Source organism: Lepisma saccharinum, chromosome 23 (assembly GCF_977018435.1).
Source record: "Lepisma saccharinum chromosome 23, izLepSacc3.1, whole genome shotgun sequence".
In the NCBI taxonomy this organism is placed as follows: domain Eukaryota; kingdom Metazoa; phylum Arthropoda; class Insecta; order Zygentoma; family Lepismatidae; genus Lepisma; species Lepisma saccharinum.
In genome coordinates this window covers 3,026,548-3,043,920 of record NC_139251.1, presented here as the reverse complement: position 1 = coordinate 3,043,920, position 17,373 = coordinate 3,026,548, and the positions used below count along the sequence as shown (strand labels likewise).

The 17,373-nt window shown below is 40.6% G+C and overlaps 1 protein-coding gene across 1 annotated transcript in view; it reads left to right on the top strand.

Annotated features, from left to right (window-relative positions):
• LOC146005261 (nose resistant to fluoxetine protein 6-like) overlaps positions 1 to 17,134 on the top strand; it is a 44,659-nt gene extending 27,525 nt beyond the window's left edge. The window contains exons 12-13 of the mRNA XM_083144360.1: positions 15,333 to 15,447; positions 17,008 to 17,134. Of these exons, the coding sequence (XP_083000486.1) occupies positions 15,333 to 15,447; positions 17,008 to 17,102 (210 nt within the window). The 3' untranslated portion in view covers positions 17,103 to 17,134. The remainder of the gene's footprint in view (positions 1 to 15,332; positions 15,448 to 17,007) is intronic.
• Positions 17,135 to 17,373: the final 239 nt, after the last annotated feature.

The following is a 17,373-nucleotide window of genomic DNA, read 5'->3' as shown; positions in this document are numbered from 1 at the left end:
AACTGCACTGGTTCGGAAAATGTATTATATTTTTAACAGAAAGCGATATGAAGCAACATGCACAAGATGAGGGTGCCTTTACTTTTCCTACAACGTGATTAAAATGAGTAACAATGTTCGAAGCAGAGTTTATTTCTGCGAGAAGGACATGCCTTCCGCTGGAAGCCATGTGGAAAATGTCTATAAACAATACGCTGCGCCTGCGGATCCGGATCAAAAAAATTTTCGGATCCAGAACTTTCGGATCCGGATCCGTTTGGCCATCCCACATGAGCGCTTCTTTGGAAAATAACAATGTGTTTATAACATATTGTTACCTGCTAATATATATACACAGGGTGTTTCTAAAGGTCGTTTACAACGCTTGGGAGGTGCTTCCTCACACGAAAACAAGCAAAAAGTGGGAGTTCCATTTTTACGACTGAAGCTTCGTTTCCGAGATAGGAGCCTCGCAAAAGGTGACAAAGTGAACGTCACACCTAACTGGGACGAATACTATCACAGATAGAGAGACGGTTCCAAGGGAATCATCAAGGAATCGTATGTGCTCAGTCCGGAAGTCACTATGAAAAGTTCACTGCAAGCATGCGCAATGGAGTCCTCAAAGGAATTGGGGATTTCCAGCAAGAACAATGCATGGAAAGGGTATGTAACGCAGCAAGAAGGACCGTGACAATGAGAAATGTTTTAAAGACAACACATCCCGACCTCAAACATCAAAATATGAGCACGGGACACAAAATCCTAAAAGTTGAGCACGGTTGCATACCCCAGTTACACGCGAGGAATGAACGAATCATGTCATGTGGCATACGAGAGACACATTACTCCACCAGGACGAGGGAAAGAAAAACACAATATCAGATGATTGCGACAAAGTGTATTTTTACACGCGACAACTACGTAATACCCCCCCCCCACACACACACAACAAACAACGAATTCTACAATGTCTTACGCACAGACAGTGCGTGTCACTGTACACCAACTGAAGATGTCACTTTCACCACACAAAGGGGGTGGGGAGCAATACCAAGAGTGTTCTCACTGGGATTTGCCGAGGGCGATAATCACAGACGGTTTTCAAAATGTCTGCCGTTCACTTCTACGCACAGATGACAGCAACGAATGAAGGATTGTCGAGTACGAGCAAACAAGCCAGGTGCATCTACTACGTTGATGCGAGCAACGAGGTCCTCAGCTGATGTGACAGGTGTGTCGTATACGAGGGTTGAGATCTGGCGACCTTGGTGGCCAAGGCACAGGCCCATCCCTACCAATGAACCTATTGCGAAACACGTCATGCAGGAAATGTCGTACATTACGATCGAAATGAGCTGGTGCCCCATCGTGTTTGTGTCACATTTCTTGCCGCAGTGCCAAAGGTACGGTCTCCAACAGTTCAGGCAGAACCTCACTAAGAAATGCGTGATACATGCGACCATTCAGGCGAACAGGGAGAATGTATGGTCCAATTAAATGATCATGTACTATCCCGCACCACACATTCACTGAAAACCTGTGTTGGTGATGAGCATTAAAAAGTGCATGTGGATTGTCAAAGTCACAGACATGACTGTTTCTACTATTGAAGACATCCATCCTGGTGAAAATGGCTTCATCTGTAAACAATACCTTTTCCCCGAAGTGAGGGTTTGTGTCCAGCTGATGCAACAACCATTGGCAAAACTCCATACGAGGGCGAAAGTCACGAGGTAACAGTTCTTGTACTTTCTACAGTTTAAAATGGAGCATTCCTTCCTCTGACAACACTCGCCAAACATTCACATGAGACGTGTTTCGTGCCCGAGCGAGCACGCGCGTACTGGTGCCAGGATGTTCTGCGACCGCTGTTAACACATCTTCTGCAAACTGATGTGTGCGTACACTTCGGGGTCTTCGAACTTCTTGCCACGGCAGTAACACTGACCCCGTTTTACGCATTCGACTGTCCACTACCTGAAAGAAGGTGTGAGACGGTAAACGTCTATGTGGAAAGCGTTCTCCATAAAGACGCCTTGCCTCACGGCTATTACCACGTGCCTCCCCATACACGAGATGCATGTCTGCTAGCTGCTGGGTCGTATACGCAGCCATCTGTGTAATAGGGAGCTGGAACTGCAAAGTATCGTTCGTGTTTAACACTGGCACACTGCACAAATTGGCCGTATCACCGTACGAACACAACAGACCAATTGTTGCGATACTTGACTTGCCCACTCCACCACGTCAACTTCATTCAATACAACATACTAGTACTCTTCAATGCGTATGACAACCTAGAGCGAACTGCTGATCATATCCCAGCACCTGCAACACGACTGGGACGACTGCCTTAAAGAACCAACCCTTCGAGCTCCTCTCGCGGGAACAGCAGTCATGAAGGTCAAACGTAGACTATGAGAGCCAGACTTGCCTGCGCAGCGCTTCCAAAACTGGTCTCTTTTACGTCACAATGATCGCGTGCGAACACTTTTGGTATTGCTCCCCACCCCTTTCTGTGGTGAAAGTGACATCTTCAGTTGGTGTACAGTGACACGCACTGTCTGTGCGTAAGACATTGTAAAGGTTGTTGTTTGTTGTGTGTGTGTGTGGGGGGGGGTATTACGTAGTTGTCGCGTGTAAAAATACACGTTGTCGCAATCATCTGATATTGTGTTTTTCTTTCCCTCGTCCTGGTGGAGTAATGTGTCTCTCGTATGCCACATGACATGATTCGTTCATTCCTCGCGTGTAACTGGGTTATGCAACCGTGCTCACCTTTTCGGATTTTGTGTTCCGTGCTCATGTTTTGATGTTTGAGGTTGATATGATCCACATTTTTATGTGACGTCACCAGTAGAAGATATGTCACTAATGTATTTATTTTTGTAAAAGAAAGCGAAATTTCTTTGTTATTATATGTAATATTGCACCCTGTTTGTAATATATATCTCATGTTTATCGTTTATTGTATTTTATGCTACATTATGGGTAATTTAATGTATCTTTGTTTGCAAGAGTGCACTATACGAATTTGTATTTCTAAAGATGTATAGATGTCAGTTTTGTTGATACTATCCTTTTGTAGATAGTGAGTGATTCATCTGTACTTTAATCTGTGTTCTCGAAAATAGTATAAAAGCGAGGATGTCGCGTAAGAATCATCACACTTTTTCGCCACGGATCGACGAAGCTTTTAAACTTAAAAAGAACTCCTCGGTGTTGTGCATACATTTTGGTATGGTAGTTCGGGGCGAAAGCTAGGCTTATGTGATCATAGGTACGCCGATAGCCATGCATTGATGATATGCACAATACTGCAACCATTCTACGTCAAATAATAAAGTTAGCCTAAGGATTAATTTGGAAATAAAAGGCTAAAGAGCAAATATTGGCTCAATTATCATTGCATATCTCTTGGTGTGGTAGTTCGGGGCGCAAGCTAAGTCTATGTGATCATAGGCTTGCCGATAGCCACGCATTGAATTTATGCGTTTTAATTGAGTCAATTCATCGACAAAGCGAAATCCTCGCCTTCGTCTCAAGTATAGTTGCATTATAATTGCAATAAATAAAGAATAAAACTTTTCAGTTTATACATACGGCAGTAATGTGGTTTTATTTCTCTGTGCTGTGAATATTGTCTTTGCCTAACACTATCCCTGTACCTGAGAGGAGTCTGTGTACTTCACCGAGTCTCATCGTTCACCGCTGAGTATTATTAAGTTAATATTAATAGTAAAATAATACGACGCGTCTAATTACTAGAACGTGTCAAGGTCGGGATGTGTTGTCTTTAAAACATTTCTCATTGTCACGGTCCTTCTTGCTGCGTTACATACCCTTTCCATGCATTGTTCTTGCTGGAAATCCCCAATTCCTTTGAGGACTCCATTGCGCATGCTTGCAGTGAACTTTTCATAGTGACTTCCGGACTGAGCACATACGATTCCTTGATGATTCCCTTGGAACCGTCTCTCTATCTGCGATAGTATTCGTCCCAGTTAGGTGTGACGTTCACTTTGTCACCTTTTGCGAGGCTCCTATCTCGGAAACGAAGCCTCAGTCGTAAAAATGGAACTCACACTTTTTGCTTGTTTTCGTGTGAGGAATCACCTCCCAAACGTTGTAAATGACCTTTTATATATATACATAGTGCGCGATTTGTAATTTGAAAGGGGGTTGCCCCCTAGAACAGTTTTTTAGCTGAAACAAAGAAACACGTTTTTCTTCCTTTGGGCTCCTTTATACACCTGCCAAGTTTCATGGAAATCGGAGGGGGACACTTAGATAACCTTCCTTGTTAGTCTTACACTATGTAATTATATAACACTGCATATATTATAATGTTTTATTTTAATTTTTAAAACTGTAACTGTAGAACAATTGTAATTTTTGTATAACATTTCTATCTTGTTAAATGTGTCAAAGGTTTCATCCTGGAATGGAATGTCTCACATTTATGTGTGTTTCCATTTCCAATACATTCGAATGAATACATATTCGTTTCAATGGAATTAACAAAATCACCTCTGACATTTTATGTTAAACAAGTAAGATTATTTTTGTGCACGACTGTGTTAGCCGATGCGTAGCAAATTATTTTAGGAACAACACTTGAAAAAAAATCTTATAGGACTAACAAATGAAAAATTTCTTTGTAATCGAAGATCATAATATCTTTTAAGGTGTGGTAATATAATTTGATTGAGATACGAAACTATCGGATTTGGATCCAGATCCGGAACTTTTGAATCCGGATTCTTCGGATCCGGATCCGTTTGACCGTCCCTAGTCTAGAGCGTCCCAAAAGTCTGTAAATTAACTGGTTTCGCCAGGTTCACGAGGCCAGTTACTTTCGTTCGATTCGTTCGTTTCGTTAAGACTTTTGAAACACACCCCTAGTCATTTCATTGGTAACATTTGCATCCGCGTAAAAGGCCAGATCTCGAAATTAAATCACAAAAGCGCCAGTGAGTCGGCCTAAAAGTCAGAGTGCTTTCTTCAGTTTTTCTACTGTAACTGCATGTGTACAGTCATAGAGTTTCGATGATGATTGTGTTTAGTTTCCCGTTAACGCCACTACGAGCGCTGCCTGTCTCTTCTTTCAAGAATGTGCTGAAACTTGATACAGATACTATGGAGACCATGTGTAAGCGAATGCCGACGAATAAAATAGTTCCGATTTTCGTCACTAGGTGAAAATGTGGCGCTGAAATCTGGTGCACAGAATCCAGGGAAATGTTTCGTGCGACCAATGATCACGCTGTCTTACGCTTCTAAGGGTTATTCTTGTTGACAGGGCTCATACTGAACACTGCTGTACCGACATAAACTCACATTCCATGTATTCCTTAAAATGACCTACAAATAATTTTCGCTCTTGAAATGAAAGTTTCATTTTTCATGAATTACAAGAGAGTACTTGAATAGTTCGATAAAACCTGTTTATTTACTCTTGTCGTTTAAACTACCGAAGCAAAGAGAGAAAAAGCAATTAAATGCTAATATGCAGTTTTCTTTCTTACTTCAAGATTACACCGCGAAGTTTTTCTGTGTAAGTCACTTTCAGAGGGGCCTTGAACGATACAGTAGTCTCTCAGCATTTGAACAATTGTGTTTCGTGTATATCAAATCATAATTCTTTTATATCATAACTAGAGCCCGGAAGTTTAGGCATTTATTTTCGTTAAAATAGGCAGGCAAAAAGGCATTTATAATGTGGAAAATAGGCACTAAAAATGAAAAAAAGGGAAAATAAACCGAAAAAAGGCACATTTGGAAGTCGCTTACTTTTATCTCTAATTTCTGGCAAATGTTAACATCTACATTGGGGAGAGCATTTCAATTTTCTCCGTCTTCATTGCACATAACTACAAGGTGCTTTTTTAAGTTCTCAACATTCATTGATAGTCGTCTGTCAGAGAGAATGTTTTCATAATAGAAAATGATATTTCTACTTCGACAGAAGTTATTGGAGCATACATAAAACAAGCTAATGTAGCTGGACTCATTTCGGTAACAGCATTTTCACCTTTTAGAATATCACATATTGTTTTCAATTGTTTCAGGTCCTCTCATTTGCACTCACTACCCGTTTGCGCTTTTCCGCAACAGCTGACCCCTTTTCTCCTGGCACTTCCATCATCTGCTGCATAGATTCCTCGAACATTTTCATGGATGCTATAATAATAATTCCCTTTATTACATTATTACATTACATACTGAATTTGCATTATCATATAATTTAGACAATTATCAACTATAAACAACAATCATACACAAATATACAGCTATTCAATACATGTAATAAGGGGGGAACCCCCGAAGTAAGCCCGGCTCCTCCCGCCTACATTCGAGGGTATGGTCTTATTGTCCTGGTTCCTAAAAATATACCAGGACGTCAGTTGCTCCGAATTTGACGGTTCCCCCGACTTTATTTCCTCTATTTATTACTATTTGCATTTTAAAATAGGTATAATAATAATAAATTGTAATGTTATACAGGGAATATATACATGATATAATTGATGTATACAATACTTTGTGTGATATTATTTCTGTTCTGGAATCCAGAACAGATGACATGACATTACATTACATAACAATATTAATAATATTATTTTAACAACATCATGAAGAACATCCTCAATAACATTCTCGATAACGTTTCCCTGGCAGTGAGACAAGCATGCATAATATTGGAGTCGCAGAAGATTCCGTTCCGGCATTCCAGAGCGGTTTGATGTAAAAGATGATTTTCCTCATCAAACCCACAGAACCCAACTCACAAGTCCAGAACCCCAGTCTGGCATACCAGAGCAGGGAGCCCAAAGAAAGGCCGCATCCTGCGCCCACACTGATTGCTATTCATTAATTAGAAAGAAGAGATAAAATTAAAATTTTGGAGTGTGATATTTGCATTTGTATTTGAATTCTTTAGGGTCGTTACCGCCGCGTGCACAACTGCTGATCTGGCACACGTCCATGCAAGAGTGCAGCGTCTGCATTCCAGGGAGGGGACAAGGGATCACGACGGACAAGGAGCAATGTTCGTGTGAAGAACGATGCTTTATTGTCGTTGCTTCTCTACATTATAAAATGGCATCCTATCACGCCCGTCTCACTACCAGGGGTCATAACTTTTTGTTTTATTACATTATTATTTAATTATTTAATCAACGTAACGGGAGTGATTAATGTTTATGAAACTAAAAATATCCCTTTATTACCTTCACCTGTTAAAATTATATATGTTTAAAGTACAAGAAATATAAACATTAATATATTACATAAGAAAAATAGAATATGTTTAACCATGCTAAGCGTACAACTTGTGTAAGTTAATTGAACGCAATGAACATATTAGATGTTGTTAAATTATAATCTTAAATTGTAATTCTAATCTCAGTCCCGAGCTCAACTCCCAGGGAGTCCACTGGCTTCCAGCGGTGATTCATTTATTTGATCTAATTTGATCAGATAAGCTTTCTTAAGTAAATTAAAAATCTCCAGAAGGGAAGCTCCCGGGATGTCAGTTTCTTGTTTTTTTTTGTTTTTTTTTTTAATTAATTTTTTAAATTTGTTTCTTTAGCATTTTTTGGTCCTCCCTGGGGATCGAGCTGAGATCATTTACTCATTTACATTTGTTCCTCCTAACGCCGTTCCATCCGTCTCATGTACTTCCTGTGTCGCTCCCCAGGCGTGCGGGGTGGGTGGATTCTTCTTCTCTCGGCCGCCTCCTTCGTCCAGCGGCGACATCGCAGCAGCGACGCCCCGACGCACCCTCCGGCGACTCCTCTTCGGGGAGGGGCTCGGGAGGGGGCGCAGGGATTCCTCTCCTCGGATTCCTTCTTGGTGTTTCGGCGGGGGCTGGGCGGGGCAGGGGGGCAAAAGGTCGCCGGCGATTATCTCGCATGAATATCTTCAGCTCCGCATCGGACACCGTGTCTGCCAGAGCATTTAGTTTATCAAAATGTGGACTCCTTAGCAGATTGTAGACGTCCGTGTGGGGAAGTTCCCGCCTCGCTGCGATGATAATTTCGTCCGAAGCTTGGCAGAAAAATACCTTGTGCTCTGGGGTGTCGATTTCCGTCCTGCAGGACCTGCAGAGATCGTTGTCTCGTCTCTCCGTTTTTAAAAGATGGGTGCCGTATGGGCCGTGGCCCGTGAGAAAATGGATCAAGCCCCTTGAGAACCCCTTGTTTTTATGCAGCAAAGGCTCGTTCGTGTTCGGCATGAACTGGTAGAGTCTCCTACCCTTCTCGGAAGAGCTCCATTCCCTCTGCCAATCCTCTCTCACTCTATGCTTTATGTCACGGAATGTTGGGTAGAAGTTTCCTAGCATCTCGGTTATCTTTCTTTCGTTGCCCTTCCTGAAAAAGTAGGAAAGGGCCCGGAGCTTTATAATGTAATCCAACGGCAAGGTGCCCGTTACTGTGAGCAAGGCTTCGGTAGATGTTGTTCTGAACGCCCCGGTTAGCCTGAGCAGAACCTTTCTCTGCGACGATCTGAGTCTGTGCACGTATGTCGATTTCCCCAGGGATGTCGATGCCCACGCAGATGCACCATACGATACTATCGAGTCATAAATGGAGACCAAGTACGTTTTCCAGGTTGAGGGTGGCAGATGGAATTGGTTGGAGGCTATCGTGGCCACCTTGTTCATTATTAGTTCTGCTTTAGAGGTAATGGTTTCGATGTGCCTCTTGAAAAGCAGCCCCTCGTAGAGAGTGACTCCGAGATATTTTACTTCCTTCACTCTTTTGATGGAATTATTATTTATTTTAATTGTAGGGTTTCTGTTAAAACTTAATTTTCCTTTTAGTAAAACATAGTTGGTTTTATTCGCAGAAAGATCCAATTTGGCTTTGTTACACCATTGCGTCAATCTATTAAGAGCAGTAGAAGTGCGTGATTCAATCTCCCGTCTGGAATTTCCAGTTATCACCAGCAATAAGTCATCTGCATACGCAATACACTTGTGTACTACCTGTAGGCCCTTCATGACTTGGAGACATGGTTGGAAATTAGCATTCCACAAGTGTGGACCGAGGACCGATCCCTGTGGGCACCCTTTAGATATAAGTTTGTTGATTTTTCCTTCTGGAAGAGATAAAAACACTCTCCTGTCGGTGAGGTAGTCAAGTAAGATAGTGTACAGTGTCCCAGGACAGTCCAAGTTCCGCAAAGTTTGGAAGAGGTGGGGCCACCAGAGGTTGTCGAAGGCCCCCGATATATCCGCCAGCACCGCCACTGCATATTTCTCATCAACCAAGCCAATCGTGTTTAATAGATTGTTTATAGCGTCTTCGGTAGATCTGCCTTTCGTGAAGCCGAATTGAATGTCTGAGCTGTTTGTTAAAGCTGTGAATTCCAAAAGTCTTTTAGTCAGTAATTTTTCGAATATTTTTCCCAATATGTTGATAAGACAGATCGGTCTGTACGACTTGGGGTGCGTTTCCTCTTTTTTCCCGTCTTTTTTAATAATAATAAGTTCAGATTCCTTCCAAATTTTCGGAAATTCCTTCACAATGAGACATTGATTGTACAGAGACGTTAGGAAAGGGGCGATTGCCGGGGTTGCCATTTTAATGATTTCGGCAGGAATTTTGTCTGGACCCGGCGATTTTTTGCTTCTTGTGGCCGTGATTACAGTTATGACCTCCTCCACGCTGAAGGGAAGGAGGGGTCTGTTGTTGTTTTTTTCTTTATAATTGCTTCTGATGTATTTATGGGTGTCGTTATCTTCATTTACGTTATCATCGGGAAGTAGAGTGTTAAGTAGCAATTCCGCTGTGTCTTGCAGGTCCTTGATGTAGGTGCCGTCCTCTTTCTGCAGAGTTGTAAAACCAGTTCCAATCTTTATCTTGTCCATTGCAACCCTATAGGGGAGTCCCCATTTGTCATTTTTTAATTTTGATTCGACAAAGCGTTTCCAGCTATTGGTTTTAAAGTTCTTCAGCTCGGCTTCGTATCTGCTCTTGGCCCTCCTGTAGAGATCTAAGTTTATTACCCTCAGAGCGTGTATTCGCGTCCTCTGGTACAGCTTACGCGCTTTCTTCATGACTTGCTTTAGGTTTTTAAGTTTTTTGGGCCAGAGCTTACCAGATTGTCTCCCGCTGGACGATAATTTCGGGGTTGATTGATCTATTGCATTTTTTAGTTCTTCTGTCACGTATTTTGCCCATTCATGCACGGTCTTCGTAAAGTCCACCTGCGCTGGAAGATTTATTGCTTGCATAAGAAGCCTATGATTAGTTTTTCTCCAGTCGTACGTATTTTCGGCATTGCTTGTGGGTTCGTTGATGTCGGTTAATAAACAGAAGGTGATTATGTTATGGTCACTCGTGGTTTCCATGTCGAAGACCTTCCACTCTCGCACTTTTCCTGAGAGTTTGTTGTTTGATAAAGTGATGTCTATGTTGCTGGACGCCCCCGCTCTTCCCCTGTACGTTGGCGGATTTCCAGGAGCATTTTCGACAAAGAGGTTGTGGCTCGCAATAAAATCTTCCATCAACTCTCCGTTAGGATCCGTTGTGTCGCCGTGCCACCAAGGGGAGGAAGAGTTTGCATCCGCAGTTATCAGTAATTTGTGGATGTTGTAGGCATCGCATGCTTCCCCAATCTTGTCAAGAAAAATTTCGAGGTTAGTGCTGAATTGACAATAACTATTTATAAGGATGAACGTAAAGTTTTCTAGGGAGAGTTGTACACAATTAATGTGCGAGTTCGAAAATTGAGCGATTTTGGTTGGAATGATGTTCTTGTTCATTAAAATTATAGCAGCTTGTGGTTTCTCGCTGTCGTGTAATACTTTTATTCCTGACGGTACGTATGGTATTTTACTATTAATAGTATACGGTTCTTGAATGGACAGAATATCAATTTTATTTATATTTGCGAATTCAAATATTTCCTGGGTAGCTAGTTTTGCACCATTGAGGTTGGCCTGTAAGACTCTTATTTGGCCGTTCATGGATGCCTGACGATCTGGTAACATTGCGGCCATTCTTTATGGTGGATAAACGCGACTCTTCCGTACGCCCTTGCGAAGTCAGCATAAATGTCTTCCAGCTCGAAGGGCACTTCCCTTCGTGAGAAAACCTTGTCAAGGAGTTCAAAGAGTTCATTTTCCGTAATTGGTATGTTATTCGACGCTAGAGTTATTTTGTCTATAGCCTCCGGATATGGAAAAGTAATGTTTCTGCCGTTCTTATGTTTATATCTGATTATTAGTCTCAGTGCGGTTGCCAGGTTATCTTTCTGTTCCAGCCGACTGAGGCGTAAAGACGTTTCGAAATCTTTATATATTGTATCTGGGTTTATGTTATTGAAAGTGACTTCCGGTTTAGGTGGGTTTAGGAGTGTCGGTTTGCAAAAATTAGGGTATTTACTGGAAGGTTGGAACTCAGGAGCGTTGGGGTTGAGGTTCTTTTCTGAAGCAGAGGTTGTGTTTACAAGGTTTGTTCGCGGAACTTCTGAGGGGGTGGGCTCCAGGTGCAGTTGCGCAAGGATGTTTGTTGGCGAGGGAGGGGAGGGAGTAGTCCTTTTGAGTTTAGGAGAATAGTAGATAGTGTGAGGTCTCTCGGGTGATTCCGATGGGGAATCGGGTGGGGTCATAAGCAGAGTTAAAAGATTGTTTGTATTAGGTTCATGGACTGGTGAGGCACAAACTGGTGATGGCGGGCTGGATGAGGAAAGTGGAGAATAACTGTGTGGCATTTCCGAGTAGGATGACTCCGGGGAGCCATATGGGGGGTTAAGTGTGGGGAAAATGCAAGGCAATGCTGTGAAAACGCTCATGGGTAGTCCGGGAATGTTTCGACTAATTATTTGGTAAGGTAGTCTCGCTGGAGGGGTGGATTGATTATTGGTTAGGTAAAAATTTGATAATGGATTGTTATTGCAGTGAGTATTGCAATGCTCTGAGTTAAGTATTGTCGATTTTAGCAGGTTAATAATTAGATCGTCAATCGGTTTCTCTTCTTTAGTAGCTAAGATTAGTTTCCATTCTCTTATCTTTCTTTCTCTGTATGCTGCCGCCCTTGCTGCATCGCGGCGAACGCGGCAGGGTGTTTTCCTGTTCTTGGCCCTGGATGACTGTTTGGAGTTTGTCTTATGGTCCATAATCGGTTCTTTCAATTAGTCTTTGTAAATGAATGTTATATGTGGGGCAGTCTTTGCCGTCACATTCTTTTTTCCTTCTGAGGCAGGGTATACACTTCTTTGGTTCTTCGATCCTGGGGCACTTATTTCTGGTATGCCCCTCGCAAGCACAGTGAGTGCAGATTTCGTTGTCCTTGCAGTTTTTGCTTACGTGTCCTAAATTTCCACATTTATGGCAGTTTGACACGGCAATGTAGTCTTTTATAGACAATGACTGGAAGGATATGAAAACCTGGCCTGTTTTTAGTAGGATCTTTCTTAAGTCAGGGGTAGCTTCGAATACGCAATGACAATTTGCCCTGTTGCGTGGTCCTGTTTTAAATCTGAGATTAAACTTTTTGATGTAGTCCTCCCATGATATATGATTCTCTAAATTCAACAAGAAAATCTCCTCATAAAGCTCCGTTTCGGATTTATTTGAAGGGACATCGTAGACGATGAGAAGCGGATTTCTCTTTTTAGGAAATTCGGCCCTGATCTTGAGTTTGGCAAGTTCGCGATGATTTATTATCTTCTCTGCCTCTTCTCTGGTCTCCGTTTCCACTATAAGCATTTTGTTAGTCGTCCGCATTTGCTTTATTTTAATACCATCCCTGGGGGGGTTAATTGCCTTTGTAAATACCTCCTGCACCTTTTTTGAATCTTTTGTTCGATTCTCATCTGATATGAAGACAGTGTGCTTGGGTTTCTGCACTGTCTTCTGTATTTGTGCAGTTTTCCCAGATTGTGTTACCGCCGGTTGGGCCAGCGTTTGAGCGTAGGAGGGTTTGGAGTCTGCTTTGGCAGTGCTTTGCAGAATGTCGCATGCTGTTTTTAGAGACTTGTTCTCCGCCACTGTGTCTTGGTGTACCTGAGCCATTTTAGCAACTATTTCCAGAATAGATGTCTTATTCTCTGATGCGATGTTCCTGTCTTTGGTTATCATCAGGTTTAGCTCTAGTGACAGTTTAATGAAGAGTCCAAGCTGTATATCCGCGGTATCTGGAATATTTTCCATTATGGGGTTCATTGTATCCAATTCCCTTCCCTTTGCCCTTGTAATTACGGGGGGTGGGGGGCTGGACTGGGGGCCGCCCCCTATCTGCTGGTTTCTCTTCTTTCTTGGGTCCTCTAATGTTTCCTGGGAGCGCAGTCTTTTATTAACTACTGTTGTTTGTGAGTGGAGGCCAGACCGATCTGAGACCGGACCGCCAATTTGGAAGGATGGAGGATCATTTTCTCTTGTTTTATTCTGTGTGGGGGTTTTCCGATTTGATTCCCCTTCTTGGGGCATTCGGAATTGTTTTTCGCTAAACAGGTGTGTAATTTTACTGAAATATATTGTCTGCGATTATAAGTTCAAAGTTTATTTTTCATTGTGGTGTCGACGGTTTGCTGACTGTTCCGAAAAGTCACCGCGTGGGAAAACTCGGAGGATAGTTCTCATAAAGCAAATTGTGTATAAAAGCTCAATACTTACGGCTTCCTGGAGAGCTGGCTTCCAGATCTCCACACAACACCAAAAACAAAACAATCACCACACACACCGCACTAACTCCCGGCACTTTTGGACACACGAAACATTCGTTCCAACTTGATTTAAACGGACGAAGACAGAGCTCGCGCGCGAGACGTCTTCTTCCTAGCGCGTCACTCAGCGAATGGATGCTATAATTGTAATTGTCTCTGGCAATGCACCATAATGTGCAAAAATAAATTTGAATAGCACAGGGTTTTTTTTCACTTCACGAATTGAAGCCGCTTCATTTTCTGGAACAGCATCGATCATCTCACTGATTTTTTCAAGGTTGTTAGCATAATATATAGCTGCTGATATCCAGGTTCCCCATCTCGTCAAGACTTGTTGCTGAGGTAAACTAAGCTCAATCGCAACTTCCTGAAATTTTCGGGTTCGAAAGGGAGATTTCAGAAATATCTTCTTTGTGTTGGAAATCAACCTTTCCACTTCAGCAGTCAATCATGCACAAGAAATGTTAACCGAAAGGCAATATCCTAACTCAGCATGAAATACTTTTTTCTCACACTTTTCTCCTCAGCAATGTTGAAACATGCGTGAGTTCAATATTACTTAAATAAGGCGAAAATTATTCACATAATAAACGGAAGAAAAATAAATGCCAACAACGTTTTTTGGGAGAAAAATAATTTGTATAATACACATTTTTTTTAAAAAAAAATTGTCAAATTTCATTGAAAAAGGCAAAAAAAGGCATTATAATTAAAAATAGGCAGTGGGGTTCCAAATAGGCAAAAGAGGCAAAATCAAAAGGCTTCCCAAACATTCGAAACAACATAAGAAACGTATATCCGGAAAAATTTTATCGATATATGCAGTAGATAAAAAGAGGCATTTTGCCAAACTTCCGGGCTCTAATCATAACTAATTTTACGTTACATCAGATTAAAACGATAATAGTTGGCAGCAAGGGGACCTCAAAGTAGGTTAGCCACCCCCCGTGGCGGAGTGGTTAACACATCGCGCTACGACGCCAAGGGTCCCGGGTTCGAATCGCTGCCTGAGCATGGATGTTTCTGAGTGTCCAATCATCAAATTAACCAATTTCATCATATCATCACTCATCCCCATCTTCGCAAATTAGCCAAAAGTGGCACAAGAAGCCATGTAAAATTAAGCAAATCAAATCAGCAATAAAAATGAAAGTGGGCTACACCCCAAATATTTTACGTTTCCTGGAGGAATAATACATTTACCACAAATAATTATTTAAACCGTTGCCAAATATTTCAGTTAGAAATTTAAATAAGGAAGTACTGGTAGGAAATGAATTTAAAACTGGGTAGAAGCGAGGAAAAAACCTGAAAAATGTTTAAAAAATGCAACAAATACGGAAAAAAATACCGAAAAAATGACCTGAAAGTAAAACAAAGGCCATCAAATGCAAAATATAAACAATGTTTTCTTGTTCTAACTGAATGGAAATGAATTAACATCAGGTTTTAGCGTTGTCTTCAAGGCCCTGGGAAACCCCTAGTTATGGCGATGTGTCGCACATTTTGGCAACGCAGGAACAGGATTAAAAACAAGCAGCTGATTGCATCACCCAGGCTCTCTCTTAGGATTGAAAATTTGATCGACAGTGTCACGTGGTTTTTCTTTTCTTGGTAGAGCAATGGCTAGATTGTCCAACTTTTATTAACACCTTTTCTCTTTCTGTTTGCAGTTGAAGATGTCTTTGAATGACGTTTTAATCAGCCTGGTTCTAGCTTTTCTCCTGAATTTGCTCGTTGAGTCTCCAGCGATGGAACTGGAGAAGAAATTTTTAAGAAAATATATGGGTAAAGTATCTTGTGTGATAAATAATTTTTAGTTAAAAATAAATTTAAAATAAGTTTAAAGTAAATATGTTTAAAATACTGTCCAGGCACGTATCTAGAAATGTAATACGGGGGGTTCGAACCAAGTGTGTCAGAAATAATAATAATATAAATGTTCGAATTAACATATTAATACGTGTAAATTAATTTATATTTATTATTATATGAATAGGTAAAATGACTGCGTAAGAATATTGACAATAATAAGAATATAAGAAGGTATTCGTTATTTAGCTTACATGTACTTAAGATCGCCAATTTTTTTATAAAAACATCTGTCATGGCAAGGGAATTAATGCGAAAGAGATAAAAAATTTGAATACTTATTGCATAAGAAGAAAAAACTGTCAGATCCTGTTATCGAAAAGTAAAGTTCTTGATTAATATTTTATACATATTATCATTAGTATGTAGTCTGCATAAATGTGGCTTGACATTGTCCTTCAAGGCCATATTATCCTAATATAATACTAAGCTTCCAATACGTTTAACGGAAATAACCATTGATTACAACAAATGCTAAAAAGGTACATTTTCATTATTAAATTCTAGTAATTGGTAAGCCTTTCGGGAGGGTCCGGACCTCTGAACCCGCCCCCCCTAAAATACGCCCTTGTTCGTGTCAGTGGCGCTACAAGTTAATTTTAGATGTCGGTTAAAGCGTTGAAGAAATATTTAAAGGTGGACTCTACTTTCATGGGCATGCTAACTCTTTCTTCTATTTCCTCTTTGTTCTATTTTCTCTCCTTTTCTATTATACTATTTCTTCATCTGTATCCTCTTTTTCTCTGTTGTCTATATTCTCATTTACTATTTCCATTTTCTATCCTATTTTGTCCTTTTTCTATTTGCTTCTCGTTTCGTATTTCCTCTCTTCACGCGGTGTGAGCCATAAAAAAAGAAGAATTTCCTCTCTTCTTTTTTTTTCTATTTGTTTGTCCATGACTTTCTCTTTCATCTCTATTTTCATTTTTGTTTTTGCTCTTCATGCTAATACTTTCTTTTTCCTATTTTTCTTTTCCATTTCTACTCTTTAGTTTTATTTTCTCCTCCTATTTCTATTTGTTTTTATTTTCTATTTACTCCCTTTTTCCCTCTACTTCCTTTTCTATTTTGTTTTTCTTTTAATATTCCTTTCTCTCTTCTTTCGTTTCTATCTTTCCATTTGTTTACAATTATATATCTTCTTCTTTAATTTTTCTATTTTTACTCTATTTCGCTTTGCATTTTTAAACTCCCCCTCTTTTGCTCCTTTATTTATCTCTGCCACGCCCAATTCCCAATTCGATCACGACCCGGAATTCATAAACAAATGAACGCCATCTGCCTTTCTATATGGGGTAATAATTAATAAAAGTGATTTGTAGACAGCTATGAATAATTGAGATTATGCACAGTATTAATATACACAGAATAAAACCACTCACTCACATTTAGTAACAGTATGTTTTAACTTTTCTTTACTACGAAAGTTGCAATAGCTAATGTTAATATCATTTTGTTTAAACAACTTATTTTCAGATGAAGACGAACCCAAGGAGGAGTCCACCAACGGACATTTGTTGCAAAGTAATAACCAAAGCAACACAAATGGAGAACTTATTAAGGATAAGTAGACCAATCAAGCACCCTGTGCATTGTTTCCTGCAATAAACGTTCGTTTTTTGAAATCACGCCACGTGTCTTTATTTATTACATCCAATAATTTATGTGATTTTTTGTGAACTTGCAATTCAAGTGTTTAAGCATACCCAATGCTTTTGAAAAGATGTCGCCCATGGCTGTCTCTCAGTGTTTTTCAGACTTCTGGGGTTTCACAAGTATTTTCTATCGATTGGCTGCGTTTTTGACACATGCTGTATGTTGGCCTGCTTCTACTTTTAATCT